Genomic DNA, 18,835 nt, shown 5'->3' on the forward strand with positions numbered 1-18,835 from the left:
GGGGGGGGGGGGGGGGGACTAAAGAGATCAGAAAACACATGTTTAAGAGACAATATCACTTTTTTTCTCGACCATATTTTAAATCGATGGAAACCAGATATGGGTTATCAAATTGTGGGGGGTTTTGTAGTCTAAAATAAATTAAATGATTGTTATAATTTAGGCCATTCTATTCAGTCAGGCTACATTCTACGACATGTAAACTATTGCAGGAAAAACCTGAGATCAAGGATCCTGTAAGGGGTAATGTAAAGAAAAGGGTTGCAAACTCTTGCTCTAAACATTACAACAAAAACTATTTTTACCTGAATTCTCAGAGTAAACTTTATACATAATAAACAATCATGTTCGTCAGCCTGTAAAAAAGAACGAAATCATACCATCAAGGAGGTGTTGGCAAAGACTTTGCGATTTTCAGAGCCTCTGAGCAAATGTTGTATATCCGGCGAATGTTAGCAATCGACGGCATGTTGGGATTCTTATTTTATACCGCCGTCAATCAGAGGGTGGCAATATCCGACAATCGCAGTTATTGCTAGTCTTTGTTTGGTATCTTCATATATGCATGAGTGTTTTGCCCAGCTTATACCATAATCATGTTTATTACGACCGAGTTGTTCTGATACACTATAGAGCTAAGAACATCCAGGGCGACCCCTGAAATATTTATAATTACCAACTGTCGTTTATATTCTTCCAATCTGGATTCTTTTCCTGATACAGATGTTGATTTAGATCGATGTGGTGATTGAAGTTGTTTTAAGAGTTTAACTAGCAATAACAAACCATTATTCGGTACTCTTACAAACTCACTAACAAAACTGAAATATTAAAACCTTGTTAACAATTCTTCAATCTTAACAAATCTTCAATCTTAGCAATTCTTCAATCGTTCTAAGACTCGTGTATTATACAGACTTAACACAGGCAGATTTGTGAGTCTGTCGTGACATTTTTTGTCTCTTGGCACCCTATTATACGTGGCATAGCAGAAAAGGATTGTCCGGTAACATTTCCTTGTGATAAGACTAATGGTTTTCCAAAAAAATAAATAAATCTATCATTGCACGCTCGATGGCATTGTCAGACTTTAGTCTGAATTATGATACTTCCTCATTTCACCCGATGATGACAATGTAAATTGTTAAAACGTTGTGTACAATAAACTAAGGAGTAGTATACCATGATTTTGTGCGATCTATACCCCTAAATACCGCTTTAGGATTATCAGTCTGGAACCAAAATTATTAAATGCTCATGGCCGAAAGGCGAATACTGGTTGTATTGTAACTGTGCTAGTAGAAAAATAAAATATATTACAGTTGAGTCAGACTATGAAAACATATACATTGTAGAAAATACAAAATAAATCTCCCCTTGAAAGAATCATGTGATAATGTTCGATGTTAACATGTAAGGAACGTCATCATAATAAAGCTATATTATCGATTATCAAAAGTATAAAGGTTGTTAAACACTGGGTTTTGTTAAACAAACATTACCTGTTTTCATGGTATCGACTATTGATCAATATTAGAAAAAGGAAGATTTGCCTCTTGGCAAGCATTCACTGTTCTATACTTGAAATATTTTTTTATTCTTGAACCTTACCTTATGTTTTTAAATATTTTTAGCATTTAAAAATTTACTGGATTTTTTTAGTTAAAACTTTCAGATGCGTTAAAGGGCACATTTCTCTAGATTTTTATGTATAGTGTTCACAAATTTGAGAAAAAAAGATTTTGACCTACAGAAAAGCTGAATGTTCCTTTAACAAGTGATAAAAATGATTGAGTTTATGATGTGATTTGAATTCATTATGTGTATAGTCTTCGTAATGATGCTTTAAATCAATACTGTTTTTATATAATATATGGCATCGTCAATAAAGATCGCATATCTTCGTGCATCGTTCCTATCGACCACGGTTTAGATCATATTATAAAATTAAATTTGTTTAACACCTTCAAAGAAAACTATCGATTTGACGGTTTATTAAATGTAAGAAAAGCAGTTTATCTTTATGCCTGAACAGTCTAAGTTACCATAAAAATCGCCTTATCTGTTTTAAGCTGACGAGTGAAGAAAAAGTTTCTTGTAGCAAGTCTGGTATTCTTTTATTTCTTTATAAACTCACAGATAGATATTTATTCAAAGCAGTTTACGTGACGTTTAAAATCACATATGTACGTCTAGAGATAACCCGACTGAAATATTCTAAGCTGTTTTCTGTTGCTTATTATATGTATATACGTTTACATAATGCGTTTTGAAAGATCCATCCAGTACATCAAAGAAAATTATATATGAAAATATAAATACAAAATAGGTCTCGTGGTAGTCTAAAACTTTTAGAATCTTTAGAATATATTTGCATTTGTATACTTTGATCTTTGGTTGTTTCGTAGTTATATTACTGCTGAAGAATGGGAATGTCTACTCTCTGACCATAATGGCAGTGTTCAAGAGTTTTATAATTTACATAAATACATACAAAATAAACCCGAGGGCATTTGTCCATATGTCTATCATGGCAAAGCCAATTAGAGGTTATTATTACTATTTTACTATTACTCCACAATATTGATGAAAACCCATATAAATTGTAGAAAATGAAATGAAATGAATGGAGTTTTACGTCATACTACGTCTGCACCATGTGGGCTAATGAAGACGGGCAACGCCATACAGGATGCGATGAGGGAAATTTTGCCAGGACAGCGGCATTAGCCTGCTCTTTCGAGGGATCTTCAACGTGCACAGCCTGTAGATCACAGGGGGCCTCGGTTTATTGTCCCATCCGAACGACTAGACGCTTTTTCCATGTCAGCCCATCTTACCTGCATCACTGACAGGGGGAAACCTGTTGAAAAATCCGAAGGTATTATCTCGACCTATGCCGGGATTGAACCCTGGACCTTCAGGTTAGCAAGCAAGCGTTTAACTTACTGAGCCATCAATTGTAGAAAGAAATTAGTAAAAATTCGAGTTTTTGTGTACAAGCTCACACGCATTCTCTCAAGCTATCTGTAACTCTCTCAATTGCATTCGTTCGGACAATAAACCGAGGCCTTTTGTGCTACAAAGTTTCCTCGACAGCTGGAGATCGAAACAGAGCAGGTTTAGGCCACTGTCCTAACAAACTTCCTCTCATTGTATACTGCATGACGTTGCCCGTCTTCATTAGCTCAATTAGGTGCAGAAGTAAAACTCCCTTCGTTTCATTTCATTTTCCATTGTGTGTCATCATTTGAATAATTATGCATAATTAGTGATTTTTTCCTAAGCCATTCAATAATGATACAGTTTTCCTGGGTTAGTATATTCATAAATATATCTTATATTATACTATCTAGTCCGCAGATAAAGGATAATATTATATATCTCCAATAATAACAGTATTACTATTATTTATAAGTCTTTATTGATTGATTATCAATAGGTATTAATAAACTAGTATTCAGTCGGGATTATATTAAGTAGAAGGAAATATATTACAAACTGAATATAGAAATCAAAATACATATCTGGCGAAGTGATGTTGGTAGGGGAAAATAGCGTCTATAATGACCTACAGGTTGTGCACGTTAAAGATTACTTAACAGTTCTCAACATGGCAAAATGTAACTCCCCCCCCCCCCCCCCCCCTTCATTATCCCAGAAAGGTTTTAAAAGTAAGAGTGGAACTCCATTTCATTTGTTCATATCCATAAGGTAACAATACATGGGTGGAGCTAACATAAAATGACCAATCGTGCATCAATGCGTGCATACTATTTTTCAACTTTATTCTTAAATCTTATGACGATTTATAAATCGTCTAAACTGAATGGACGTTTACTTACAAACTATGTCATATATAACAAAATAATTCCAATGTGCTTCATACACCAATGTAGGGCAATATCTGAAACTTAGAGTAACACCACGTGCCAGGTTTTGATTTTGAACTTTTTGACGTTCGTATGTGACGATCCAAAATGGTTTTAAGACTGTAATGCTTATTGCATTCCAGGTTTATATTTGCCATAATGTAGCCTACTTACGCCTTTCAATAGAGTCATCGATTAATATGAAAAGCAAAGAAATATACCCATTTTCTTACCTTTCGTATGACATTTTAAGATCAAGTTTAAGTTTACGAAGGAGATAAGATAACGGATGTATTCCATCTTTCAGTTTTTTAGTTTTTAGCTTCTGGCCCTTTTCATCCAGTTGTTTTTTAATATGATTTATGTAATGGCCCACAGCATGTAGTGGAGCTCTTGTTTGCTGGAATTAAGAAAAAAATAGCATTCATCAATCAAACGGATTGCCTTACAAATATTTCTGTAATAAAAAATACAATATAATGATAAAATGACTTTTGTACAAGGGATTTTCAATGGACAATCTAGTAGGCATTCGAGAGTACCATGTTATGTTAAGTAAGGGTAAACATATCCTGCTTCGATAGCGACACACATCGACATAATAAGGAAGCTCTTCATTTTTTAAAATGTATAAAAGGGTGATAAATCTATTTATTTGACTATTGTCGCAGCTTATTTTTTTTAGTACCTTTAATGCTCAACAACAGGAGACCTATGTATTGGGTAAAGTTAATAATTATAAGACCGTATCTTTTAATTTGTCGCGATGATCTAAAAGATTGCTATTTTGGGTTAATGATTGGGTTAAGTCTTGCCAAGTATTGTAGATTAAGGCATTGAAAGTCACGTAATTGAAAAAAGTCGAGATTTGGATTAGAGATATCTGCAGAACCCGGTCAGTCCATACATTTCCCTACCACTGATCCTAGTAGGCCTACTATGACTCCATCACGGTTTATTAGTCATATTTTCTGTTATCTCCTACTCGGAGCCTCAAAATGAAAGTAGGTTAATTTGACAAATGTTCCAGAGTCTGGTTTGTAGACCCTACTCTGAAGTGGCTGTACTAAAAATAAAAAATACTAAAAACGAAACGAAAGTTGGGTCTAATTTTAATTAGACTGGAAAATGAAACCCCACGTGGTACTGATTAACCACTTTACAAATAATCTGTCATATAAAGGTACAAAAATGCCGGAACTGGAGTTCAGAATAGAAATTCAGAGTACATTTAACACATAACAGGGCTATTTGGATCATCGAACACGTAACACTAAATATTAGATCCTCATTATACAAACATCAAATAAGCTCCCTGGAGTAAACCGTTCATGTATTTGATCAGTCAACCATTCTTCAATTGAAAGTAAAGTTGCCATTGTTTCATAACATTAATAAGTCTATATATGAAATATTCAACAAGTGGTAGCAAGACACTATAGACTGCGACTTCTATACAAAAACAGTCACTTACCTCACTGTAAATTAACTTCCATTTTTCGTCTGTCGTCATCAACTCAGAGTTATTCATCTGAAGAGTAAGATAAGTGATGGATATTATAGCCGAAATATGGTATTACGCCACTCAAATACTAATATATATACAGAATGGGTCACTTAGTGCAAATGATATCTGTAAAAATTTTGTGGGTTGTAAATGGCAGAGTATTTAGATGTAACCTGTGCTTTGTATCTAGTCTATTTGGAAAAACAGATTCGCCATCTCACTTTTGTATGTGGAAGTCATTTTATTAATTGAATGTCAACTGTCTTAATGATCAGTATTTGTATTTTAGGAACATACAAATCTAATTACTGTTGAATGCAAATTCATTGCTAGTTTTGTTCTTGAATTATGATGATTCTATTAGTCGTACGATGATTCTATCAAAGAAAGCCATTGCGATACAGGTTCTATACTATATTTTGATCATTGAAAGTATTCTGGAATAGGTCTATCTAATTTTGCAATGTTATTCTGACGTATAGAGTATGTATATTATTCATGTATCTATTGTCTTTATAGATCTGTATAACCTAGAGATATATAGAAATACATTACAGTGGAATATTGATTATAGTATATCAACATATTCCTTCTGCGATTCAATTTAATTTAACATTGGTATTTATTGAATTACTGTCAACAATACACCATTGATCACCAGACCATATCTAAATATTGGCTCGATGATTGATCTCATTCGGAATAATCATCATCAAACCAAAAAATACAATGATAAATTCCGCATAGAGTTGGAATTTTGCTGAACTGTTGTGTTGATGTTACATTATGTATGTCGTATCTATTCTATAACATAACACGTCTTTCCATGAAATTCCATATTCTGTGAGATTGTAAGGGGTTCAACAAAATCGGGTTTAGAACGATCAAAGAGTGCAAAATAAAAACGTTATAAAAACATACTTGCTATACTCAGTGAATCTCGGATCATGAACCTGAACAAGTAAAAGCCCGAAGTTTAATCCGATGTGCAAAACTATCGCCAAACCTCGCACAATAAAACAATTTGGCCATACCGACAAACAAGCTACAGGCATTCTGAGACATTTGACAAAACCATGACATTCTCTTTTGAAGTAAATCTATTGTCTGTGAACATAATGTTTCATGCGTTTGTGTAACGATAATAAAATGCTGGAATTGCTATTGCGAAATTTAATAGAATGATTAATCTTGAAGTATATTCGTCATCTATTGAATACAGATAACAAGACCGCTTTGAATAACATGCTAATATTCAGAAACCCAATATTCTACTATGATCGAAGAAATCGAATAAAGGTACTTACGATTGTTCGGCTTCCGAAATAAAATTAGAAAAAAGCATTAGTGAGGAAACCAATATCACGACTTTCTTGAATTTTTAATATAAGTGATAATGAATCACTCCACTTTTTTGCTTCCCAGAATATCTTTCTTCGAATTCCATGTTATATTGGAATGCCATTATCGTAGAATATGAGTATTTATCATGCAATTCCTATTGTGTATAAAACTGACACTGTGTGTTAATGTCTTTGATCCCGTAGAAGCTGGAAAGCTAATAATGATATGATTGGCAGAATTAATACAATGAAGAATATGATAGAATCTAATCGATATAAAACTATTTTCTATTGATTGAATCCTGTCACAAGAAGATTTTAAATAGAATCGTCGCCTAAGACAACAAACAGACATTATCCTGTACGTCACTTGACTGGGAATTATACAGGCTTGTAATTGTATAAAGGTCGGTTGTCACTATCAACAATTTGGTCAAAGAAAACTTTAGTAGTGACAAGCGTTTGTTAAGTATTGTGAGCATAACGTCCTGTAACAGTGGACACTGGCTTAATAGTTTATTTCGGCATTTTGTTGTTGACACGAGAAGCTTGCATATTTGACCATCTTACTTAGCAACAAAGGGCAAAAACTCTGTATTCGACTTAGAGTAAACATCTGATGAAGAACGGCCTGATCGTCTCTTAACTTATCTGAAAGATGTAACTTATAGTATCTTGCTATTATTTTAAGAACACCACAATTCTAGCAAAATAAACGCCAAAATGAGAAATACGCCAACTACCTATTCTATTTTTTAACTCAAAATATTACAAGGCCAAACATTAAAACTAGATGTAACTGTTTATTTAACAATTAGTTTTTGATTACCTAGTTTGATATAAATATTAATTCAATTTGTTCAAGAAGTAAATAGCATCTTTCATGTAAATTTTGTTAGTAAAATTTGGTATACTGCTCCTTTAAGTTTGAATTTGACTTAAAAAGACGCATTGTTCTATTTATATTATTTTCTGAGATTCTTAAGAATCAATTGAATTGCATTAAATCTAAGTATGGTGCAGGGAATTTTTTAATTTTAATAAATTTTAATCCATATATTGTTGAATGTAAATGGGCTGGCATAACTTTAAACATTTAATTAACTTTCTTCTGTGATATTATTGAAATGTTTTAGCTGTTAAATTTATGTGATATTTTTTGTCCTATTTTCTGAATAAATAATAAAAAAAAAGAAAAGAAAAACCAATGATTATAAGAAAGCAATATATGAATGAATGAACGAACAAACGAACTAATGAATGAATAAATGTAAAGAAGAACTTAATGAATGAGATCGAATCTTAGCTTTAGTTTAAATTCAATAACCGTTCTAGAACGAAATAATTAATCAAAAAAGATGTTATATCTAATGAACAAAATTATTTTAAAATGAAATCACACAAACCTGTAAATCCTCATTATCATCAAACCATTCAGATTCCGAGTTTTCACTACAATTTTCACTATTTGTGATATCATCTAACATTGATTTACCGTCCATTGAACTGTGAATACCAACAACCATGTCAATCATCGTGACCACACTGAAATTCTCACGTCTTCAACGACCCCAAGAACGTAACGACACGTTTGAGTAAGAATGACATAAGTAACAACACCACAGGGTTAATATAATACCTAATAATACCTTGTCATACATTGTTTAAATCCTTTATCAAGAATAATTTAATATCTCCTTTAAAATAATTGAAAACAATGCTATATAGATTAAAATATATCTAAGATTAGGTTATCAAGTTGTCAAAATATATACGATATAAACCAATTAACACCACTGTTAAGCCAGTAACCTTCATTTATCAGTATTAATTGTATCCGCCATTCGTTTGACCAATTTTACTTTAGTCTCGGAAACAGGATATGTGTTCATAGCTCACCGTCGACATTTTAGCCTTTAAATAAACGTGTGTCCAGATTTATCTGAGTTAGTACGTTAAAATGACGACTCGTCATTTCCTGTGACTGTGACATATATTGAAAAGACATAATATATAGAAAAAGAAATTTCAAATTCCCAGTTTTAGGTATTTTTGAAGAAAATATGCGAATTTTGAATATTTCTAGTACTTCTGATGACTATTTACATATATTCAAGACTCAAAAACTGTCCCTTAAATGATAGGTTGAATATCATTTAATATGATGCATTCGTCTTTCATTTCTGAGGGTGAATCCACTCACCAGTCATGATCTTAAGAACTTGTTGTGTAACAATTGTTTTAGGCCAATAAATAAACAGCCAGTTAAATTCTCTTTTCATTAATGGTATGGCGACCACTCAGGTGGAATTAATTCTTGCATATTATTCGTTGTGCATCATTGATAATCTTTTGGATTGGTTAGCTTAAACTGTTACAGTTTTCGGCGCTACTGTATCTAAATTCGATTGAACACAATTCAAAGAAGAAGTTCGTCAGATTAAAGATGGGCACTATAGAAATTAACAGAAATAAAAGACTAGATCCAAATCATAATGGAAAATTAAAAAATGTATATGGAAGACGGATGCAGCCATCTTTGCTCTCATTTCTGGTCCACACGAGCGAGAGAAATTACGAAAAGTAGAGACGGCGAGAAAACGAGGAAAATGTGAGAATAGAGAAAAATTGCAGAGACAGAAAGACGATTATTATACACGCTTTCTGACTGTATTCTCTTTCTTTCTGATACCATCAATCCTAAATTCAATTGATTTACTAAAATAAATATAAACTATCACTAATACTAACAAAAACTTTTATTTTATGCAACAATTAAGCCAATCACAGAATAATAAAAAATTAAATTTGTTGGTGTAAACGCATTAAAGCTTAAAAAGGAAGACAAAAACATCATTTATTGAGCACAAAGCATCAAACATAAACTGAGATCTTGAGTTTCGAAGCATAGAGATATATTATCCATAATACTGCTTGAGTAAAATTCTATGTGTGTTTGAATGTATTTTAGAATCTTTGTTCACATAGGCATACAATCTTTTGCTTTTTAGGTAACAGACCGGTAATCTCTACATGTAAGCCTTATTTTATTTGTATTTAGCCACCAACCAACCTTACACTCGGGGCATATGGTAGCGTACGACTTAAGCGATTAAAAGAATTTTTTTCCATTAACACATCATTGATAAGCTATCACTTGCATGAGGTTAAAGCTTATATAATGAAAAAGCACTCTTCTATTTTTCACTCTGATTATTCCACGCCATTCAGCAAAACATGATGAAGCTGGCGATCAGAAAGATCTAATCTTTGGGACTCGATTATAGATTATCCAAACTTTATCAAACAAGTGTCTGTTAACGAGTTTAATATCGTTTTTCGATGAATGTAATTGGTCGAGAGGATTTTTATAGACTAATTAAAATTTGTACAAGAATATTTGTCTGGAGAACCTTCTGGACAGAAGTTGAAGCTCATGAGTTTATTTTAATTCAACGCCGAATCAGCAATTATGATGATGAGGATGTTTTAATCCTAAACATGTTCTGCAGTATGAGATGAGCCCTAGTTCATTAGACACGAGTTGATGATCTCCGTACTCAACAATAACAATAACAATATTATCGTTACCGAGGTCACGCTCCTGTTCAGAGTTTTAGAAAGTAAATCCCTAATCCAAAAAGCTGTTTTAATGAGGATCCTAAATACGCAGCAGAAGCATGAGGTGCTTTAGTCAATAAAAACTTTCTAAAAATGATTATTGATGAATGGAAGCTGTTTATAATACTGACTATCAAACGGAAGAGGTGTCATGGTTTTATTGGTCAACCACTCTGAAAGACATTGCATAGGAAGTGGTTGATAGTCTATCACGAACTTATTAGCAAATAAATGTTTTTTACTGATGAGATAATTCAGATCACCTACACCAAATACACAAACTCCTCTTTGCCATCTTCCTCTACATTTATCCGTTCCTTTCCACGAGGCAAATGCTGCTAACCAATCTTTCTCATCTGCTTTGCCTGTAAATATAAGGAGATAAATTGAATACATTTAATCATCGTGATGCATTTTTTTCTGATCAAAAACCTAACTAGAGATGATTTTAGTATTTAGTATTTAGTCATCTGATTGGTCTAACGCTAAAATCAATTTTAAATTTAGTTTTATTATCCAATCCGATTACTCTATTTCTTAAAATTTGGATTTTTATCTTAGTGAAGTTTTCAAGAATAAGGCCCCTGGTTATGTCCCATGAAGTTGACCTTTATAGTAGTGGCGAGAGTCGCGCGAAGTAGACCATGCTTTCATTTTTCGACACACCTGATGGTACTTCTCCACTTTTATACAACTTTTACTTCCAGTATGTCGTACTTTGGACGAGATTTTGATTAACGGAATGTCTTGCTTGTATGGATTTTTATTATGTATACTCTCTTGGACCAATGTAACATTATAATCCTTTAGCGACATTTAGGGACAGGAATCACATTCACATTTCACCTGATGATGACAATAAAGATTGTTGAAACGTTGTGTGCAATAAAACTAAGGAGTAGTATACCATAAAATTATGTTCCGTTATTAGATGTAACATTATAAATCGTGTGAGAGATAACAAACATTATATGTAATGAATGAACACCTATGTTATAATCAGTAATGAGCAAGTAGAAGGAAAACCTATGGAAGAAAAAAATGAATCGCAAGTTAATTTTATACTATGCTCTTCTGTGACCAATAAATACGGAAAAAGAACATATAAGCAAAATGGAAGCTTTTTCATCTCAAGACCTTCAGATCCTGTATAGAAGACAAGGGAAGACGTTAAAGCCAGAAGTCGAGTATTATCTCTTTTGATATTATTGTGTAAGTTAGGATATACACTGAAAAGCGGGGCTGTTGTTTTCTATACAATATAATTTAATTTTACGACATTCTTTTCTGTACCTGAAGAAATATTAACACAACCTTAAAACATATTGTTATTACATTTAAAATATCAGTAAAGTGTTGGCCGTAAAACCAAATCGCAGAGTGGCATAAATTGTTTCGGAAGTGCTCTACCTCGCCTACCACATTACATAGGAGCTCAAATTCAAAGGTAAATGATGTGTAATAAAAAGAACCTGCCTTTATAACTGCCTGGAACTGATAAATGTGGATTATGATTTAAAGTTGCCCAGTAATACTCATCAGGAGATAAAACGCCTTTACACCAGTTTAGAAAATCTTTAGCAGTCTGATTATTTATCACATAATCCACAAAACCACGAGTAAAAACTCCATATGCACTTCCTTTCACTATACTGATCCGATGTGGCGGCGGTGGGTTGCGTTTATTTGTAGAAATAATATTATATTTATTCGATGTTGTATTAACATTTTTATATTCATATATATATCTTGTACTGAGCAACCCTTTCCCTAATATCCCTTCAATATCGTTTGCATTATTGTATATTTTCAAAATTTTCACAATTTCCTGATTAGTCTTTAAGGGATACTCTTGCCCTGGTAGGTTGATGAGGTACTTCCAATCTTCTGCTAAATCTAAATGATCACTCATGCAATTGATATCCGCTTGTAAACGCGCAAAACTTTTATACACAATATTTTCAGTTCTGGAAGCAATAAAAACATTTTCAAAACAATTGGCCAAAGCACTAGCCGCCGTATGAACACTCTCTGGAGCAAAACCATCAACATGTAAACAATAATAATTCTGGGGTTTATATATCGCCCTTAAAAGCATTTCGATTTGAGCAACATCCTTATAAAATAGTATATTGTACGCAAGGGGAAAGTCTCTCTCTTCGTTGGAGTTTGGAATTGAGTCGTAACCGTACAATTGATGAAATTTTGCACAATCTTGAGTTGCGGCAGTTACTGTCAAATCACTTGCAGGAAAATACGAAATCTGCTTCATGAGCGATTCAGCTTTGGCAATTTCACTTTCATCCCCTTCTATGATACTTTTACAACTCACGTCATGGACTAGTCGCATTCCCAATTGAACACTGTTGACTTTAGGAGGTTTTAAAATTCCAGTGGCTTTCATAGAATTTGACACAAAAATTTGTTTCGCTTCAACTCTAGATCTTTTCTTTAACTTTAAAGTTTCCATTTGTGAAGTTATCGACGAAAACTGAATATAAATATAGCATAACAACACACTTAGTGTGAAAATAATTATCGATGATTTCTTCATTTCGGACGTTTTACCGATTCCGTCGTGTTATCATGAAGGTGTCAAGGAACAATCTGAAATACAAAAACATTAGAATGGATTAGAAACATAAACAAAGGTTTTAGCCTTCTTTCGTCGATGTAAGAATCACTGTCAGCCATTTAAAAATTTTGCTTTATGCTGATGACATAGTTTTATTAGCCAAAAAGGAGTTACAAATGATCTTAGATGTGTTAAATATTTGGGTTCTGATAATAGTATGGTTGTTAATTTTATGAAATCAAATGTTGTCCATTTTCGTCATAATGCAAAGCCGAGAACAACTTGTGTATTTTCATGTGGCAATGATGTAATTGAAATCACTGATAGATATGTTTACTTAGGTGTTCTATTCTGTTCAAAACAATAATCGCTAAGACAAAGTGCTAAGGTAGAGTCCCGTACGATATTTTTACTAAACTCTATGATTGTATGGTATATCCCGTTATTAGTTATGGCGCTGCAGTTTGGGGAGACCGTGAATTTACATGTATTTCAGCAGTACAAAATAGGACATGTCGATATTTTTTAAGAAGTTGGTAGTTACACCACAAATGCAGCTGTATCGGGTGATATGGGCTGGGTACCCATCCCTAAGAACTTGGAGTCATTCATCATTAATGCCGTCTTTCAAACATGTCAAATGAACGTTTAGCGGCAAAAATTTTTAACTGGGCAAAAGCCAAACCAATTAATACTAATAATAATAATAATAGTTTATTAAAGTGTAACAAATCATTACATTACATATCAAAATCTATATACAGAATAAAATAATGATTTCCGGCCATATTTGGCCTACGATACACTACATTAATATCAAAGATTATCACAGTAGGTTATAAAATATTTTTAAATTCAGTAAATATCATATAAAATGCTATAAATTACTTTAAAATTCATTGAATATCGTTTAAGATATCATATAAATATGTTGTGAAATACTTGAATATATTAAAAATGTTATAAAATAATTTGAAATTGATTAAACATCAATATGTTAAGATACTAAATACAGAATTTAATGGAATTGTTGCACATCCAAAATTAAACTGAAGTAATCATTTTGAATTAAAATCAATTTTGCATAAAAAATATATTAGATAAAAGCACTAAAAACATAAACTATGGTTATATCAATTAAAATAATACATTTAGCGAATTAAAAATCATAGTTTTAAAACAAAGAAATATTACATGGGTATAAAACCGATATGAGAGACTTGGGTTTTCTAAAAAAGCACATTGAGCATATAAAATTATAATAACAATTTTCTTCTATAAAACATTTGTTCTAAAAATTTACCTAATTTTAATTGAGCATTATCGTCGACCATAATTAGTAAAAATAGGTCATAACTAAACTCATTGTATCTTGGTTTTGTGGAATCTAAAAAGTCAATTAAAATATTACTTCTTAGATCATTGTATGCATCACATTCCATAATTACATGGAATTCATCTTCGATTTTATCTTTCTTACAAAGTGTGCATTTCCTAGTTCCAATGGGCGTTTTAGGTTTAGTATAGCGTCCAGTCTCAATGGCAATGGGTAAAGATCCACTCCGTAATAGGCATATAAGTCGTCTTTGCTGCCTAGTTAGTTTGGGGGTTGAAACGTAAAATTCAGTAGCTGGAAGGTATTTAAATTGTCTATAAGTTCGAAGTTTGTTACCATTAATATTATTCCTGTCATCGAAAATATCCTTTTGCCACGAATAATTGTCCAGTGCACATAATCTCAATTTTGCTTCTGCAGTGATGTATTTAACTGAATTTACATTTGATTGTACAACTGTCCCTAACTCTATGGATTCAACGATTTTCCATACCTTGGAAAACCAGGAATTTCTATTGTTAAAATTCTTAAGATAATGGAATATGGCACTTAAATATCTACAGTTGTCAAGTTTATATAACTTACATAGTTGTCTAATACATTCTACCTTCTGGTTTGTAAAGCATACAGATTGGTCTAATAGAATCAAAAAGTTATAAAAGCAGGTTTATAGGATAAAGTTTTTATTCTTGTAAATACTTATAATTATCTTAGTCCGAAACTACTTATTAATGAGGTCTTTGAGCATAATACCCACATATTTTTGTGACATAGTGATGTTACTAGAGATAGTTCAAAGAGTTGTCATGGTAGAAATAAATTAAGAACTTATAAGGCCATAAAAAAAACGTATGGTACTTAAGACTATGTTAAATTGTCAATTCTCCCGTCCGATAGAAGAGCTTTAGCTAAATTTAGATGTGGAGTTGCTCCCTTGAGAATTGATACGAATGTGTCCTAGTTGAAAATAGGTTATGTTTATTTTTATCGTTTTTTTGCATTTATTTTATTATGACTAACGTAATGTCGTGTCTCGTAAGTCATACTTGGCCGAGCAACAATTTTATATTATACTGTGTATTTTATTGCATTATTTTGTATTTTGCTGTGTGACACGTAAATAAACCATTACTACTACTTACTAGCAAGTTTAAAATTTTTGTTGGTCATCGTAAGAGGAAGTATAGTCTATCTATAATGAGACTAAAAACTAAAAACATTAAAAATTGTAATATTAAGTATTAATAAATACTGCACTGATACATTGGCTGTCACTTTAAATTATATAAAATAGAAGACCTATACAAATCGCCTTGATTTAAAATGTGATATGCCTTTTTAATTTATTTTCACCCATGCATGTTAGATAACATTGTGTTCTGATCAATGAAATGACGAAATGATACCATTATATTTACTCATCATTTTCAACTAAAATGTGCACAATATTCAAAAGAGAATATGTCACCATAACCATAAATTCAAATTGCTAAAAGCAGGGGATAAAGTTACAAATATAGCGTAGTCTCAAAATTTGATCCTGAAAATGATAAATCATACTTATTATAATTAATTCGTTGGTATTTTGTTAATTTACCCCAAGTTTGATTCAACTTGATGCGTATCCGAGCTGATACATCGGTGAAACGTTGCATAGTGATATTAGTGAGATTTTACTAGACAACCGTGCCTTTATCAGGAACTGGCCAAAGTAGTGTCCTATTTTGATGCAAAGGTTAAAAGTTGACAAATGCATACTTTCCAATTTATTAAAAATTTCAATTACATGAGGTAAATTGTGAATCTAAGCCGGAGGTGCCACGCCCGGCCCAAACATCTGGTTATGTCTATCATTTGTTCAATGTTAAATTATGATTAAAATTTCAAGCGTCTACACTAATTAGATTATGAGAAATTCGTTTGAGTTAAACGGCAAAAACCAAATTACACACAGTTATTATAAAAGCGCAATTTTGATCAAAAAAAACAAGTGTTATATATCATTAGAAAGAAGAAATCGCACACATTAAGGATATCAAAAAAATTGTATGTTAATTAGGTCACGTGACAGAGCTCTTCAAAATTAAAAATTGCCATTTTCAAACGGCTTTAGAAACGGAAGATAATATCGATTGAAAAAGTAGATACATTTTTGGATAGATCTCGTCATGGGCAACAACTTTTGTGTGGGTCACAAGGTCACCAAAGGTCAGGGTAAAAATTTTGAAAATTGTTGTTTTCGGAAGTCTGTAAAAACGGAAGTATATGTCGGACATCAAAGATCAAAGTATGAATAGACATCCTAGATCATTGTTCTTTGACCTTGCAAAGGTCAAGGTCAAGCATGTTAAAGGTAAAAATTATTTTTTTAAATAATTGGTCTAGAGAACCTTATCTTTAACTTTAGTATGCCAATTCGATGCAAAGTTTAAGGGTGACAAACCCACACATTGCGAGTTCTGAACAATTTTAATTACATCAAGAAAATGTCAATCTTACCCGGATGTGCCACGCCCATCCAAAAAATTTGGTTATTTCCGCTATCATCTGTACAATGTTGAAAATTATCTTCAAAATTTCAAGCATCTACATTCATTACAACATAATGATTCCCTATTACGACTTAAAGAAATGGCGTCATTTTTCTTTATACTAGGATATCCTGTTTTTGTTACGCAAACAGCACTTCAGAGGGTCGTTGGTCTTACTAGGAGTGATGTCCTTACGCCTGCAGGTTGAAGCCGCAGAGAGGGTCCCGCTGGACCTTTCTTATCATCATCATAACCAACAACTCCGTAATATTCTGATTAATAACTTTCATATCATTTACCTATAACTGCTTTCCGTAAAGATATAAGTCATTTGGTTAGAAGCCATATAGTATCTGCCAACACATCACCTCTTGGTACATTGAGTTGTGGTCGTCGTATCTTTCATACTTGCAATCATGTTATCCGATATTATTCATGGCCCTCAATCCTTTGAACATATTCGCCACCCTTTCACATATATCACATAATATTGTGTATGTGTATTTGCTCCTTGTGTAATATGATCTAAATAGGCGAAACCCGATGTCAATTGTGTGAACGTTTCTCTGCCCGTCTCAGTAGTATTAAGCAAGATAACACTATCCCTGTTGTGTTTCTCCTCACAACATTATAAATAAATTTAATACAATAAAGATAACTAAAGTTGAATGTCTATATATGCTGTAGATTATGTGTGAAAATGATACTCATATTAAACTTTTGAAAGCTACTTTATGGACCCATGTGTCAATGTAACGTAGGTTTCAACATATCTGTTAGCTCAACAGACCTTTCCATACAACAACTATAGGTTATACCCACTTCCCTCGGTTGATAACTTCGCATCATTAATAAGATAACATATATAAATAAATCAGCTTTTTCATTATTTTCGAATAATTTCCACAATTTTGTTTAATCAGAGAGTAATGAATGACAAAAAGTAGAAAGTCTGGTATGCAAGATCAGAAAGGCTACGGTTAAAGTGACGATTTCTATATATTTTGATTCTGAACTGCGTATAAAACGAAAACATGTTGCATATTGTATTACAATCACCACAGTTTTACCTACAGTAGTAAATGGTTCAACTATTTCTTTAAACTTGGGTTTCAGAGGCAGCGTCTCGCTTGTTTGGGTTCAAACGTTGTATTTTACAATATGACTGACCACACATATCACATTGTCAGTTAAAAATAAGACAAGAAGCATCCGCAGAGGGTTATTAATTGTGGTATGCATGTAACGTATGTTTCGAAACCACTTGGAAAGCTATCGGATATAAATTCTTATGCACACTTATATAGTTTCTGAAGATATGTAACCACACAGAAGTACGTTTAAAAACAGTATTATTTTAAGCTGATATTATATACTAGTAGCGAATATGTTACATCCTTAAATGACATGTCGGATTTTAACACTTGATATTATATTATATGATAATAAGTAACAGTGCTGCCTATGAAGTAAATTGTATTGCAAAGAAACAGGTTTTATACCACTGCAGGAGAGAGGCGAGGACATCATAAACTTATCCTCATGTATTAAATCCTTCACAACCTTACCCCATCTTTTCTATTAGACCTAATCAAATATAATGAACCAGCTTACCATACTCGTAGTCCAACCCTACTATCAGTATACTTCTGCATCCTCCATCTTCTCTAAACCTTTCATACCCTCTACTATACGTGAATATAACAAACTGCAATCTAAATATCAAACTGCGCTATCTACCATTTCATTTAAATACCTCCTATTTGGCAGTAACGATCTGACAGAATTATGCCTCATCTTCAATCACCTTCACGACTCTCTTAACTTTAGCCGTAGGTTCTTATGATTCGTTTCGTAATTGTGGGACTTTGCTTTCAGCAAAGTCCCAGTTTGTTATCGAAATGTCAATTCTTTTTTTTTTTGTGGGACTTTGCTTTCAGCAAAGTCCCAGTTTGTTATCGAAATGTCAATTCTTTTTGTGGGACTTTGCTTTCAGCAAAGTCCCAGTTTGTTATCGAAATGTCCATTCTTTTTTTTTTTTTTTTTTTTT

The 18,835-nt window shown here is 32.6% G+C and overlaps 2 protein-coding genes across 2 annotated transcripts in view; both read right to left on the minus strand.

Annotated features, from left to right (window-relative positions):
- LOTGIDRAFT_229515 (hypothetical protein) overlaps positions 1-8,257 on the minus strand; it is a gene marked incomplete at both ends in the record, with an annotated part of 11,893 nt that extends 3,636 nt beyond the window's left edge. The window contains 5 exons of the mRNA XM_009066817.1: positions 306-356; positions 677-821; positions 4,106-4,272; positions 5,347-5,403; positions 8,129-8,257. Coding sequence (XP_009065065.1) covers positions 306-356; positions 677-821; positions 4,106-4,272; positions 5,347-5,403; positions 8,129-8,257 — 549 coding nt within the window. The remainder of the gene's footprint in view (positions 1-305; positions 357-676; positions 822-4,105; positions 4,273-5,346; positions 5,404-8,128) is intronic.
- Positions 8,258-10,430: 2,173 nt separating this feature from the next.
- On the minus strand, positions 10,431-12,693 carry LOTGIDRAFT_108047 (hypothetical protein; the record flags this gene model as incomplete). Its single annotated transcript, XM_009066818.1, has 2 exons — positions 10,431-10,708; positions 11,829-12,693. The coding sequence occupies 2 exons, from the start codon at positions 12,691-12,693 to the stop codon at positions 10,431-10,433; spliced, it is 1,143 nt and encodes a 380-aa protein (XP_009065066.1).
- Between the last annotated feature and the right edge of the window lie 6,142 nt (positions 12,694-18,835).

This window comes from Lottia gigantea, assembly GCF_000327385.1.
Source record: "Lottia gigantea unplaced genomic scaffold LOTGIsca_8, whole genome shotgun sequence".
Taxonomy (NCBI): domain Eukaryota; kingdom Metazoa; phylum Mollusca; class Gastropoda; family Lottiidae; genus Lottia; species Lottia gigantea.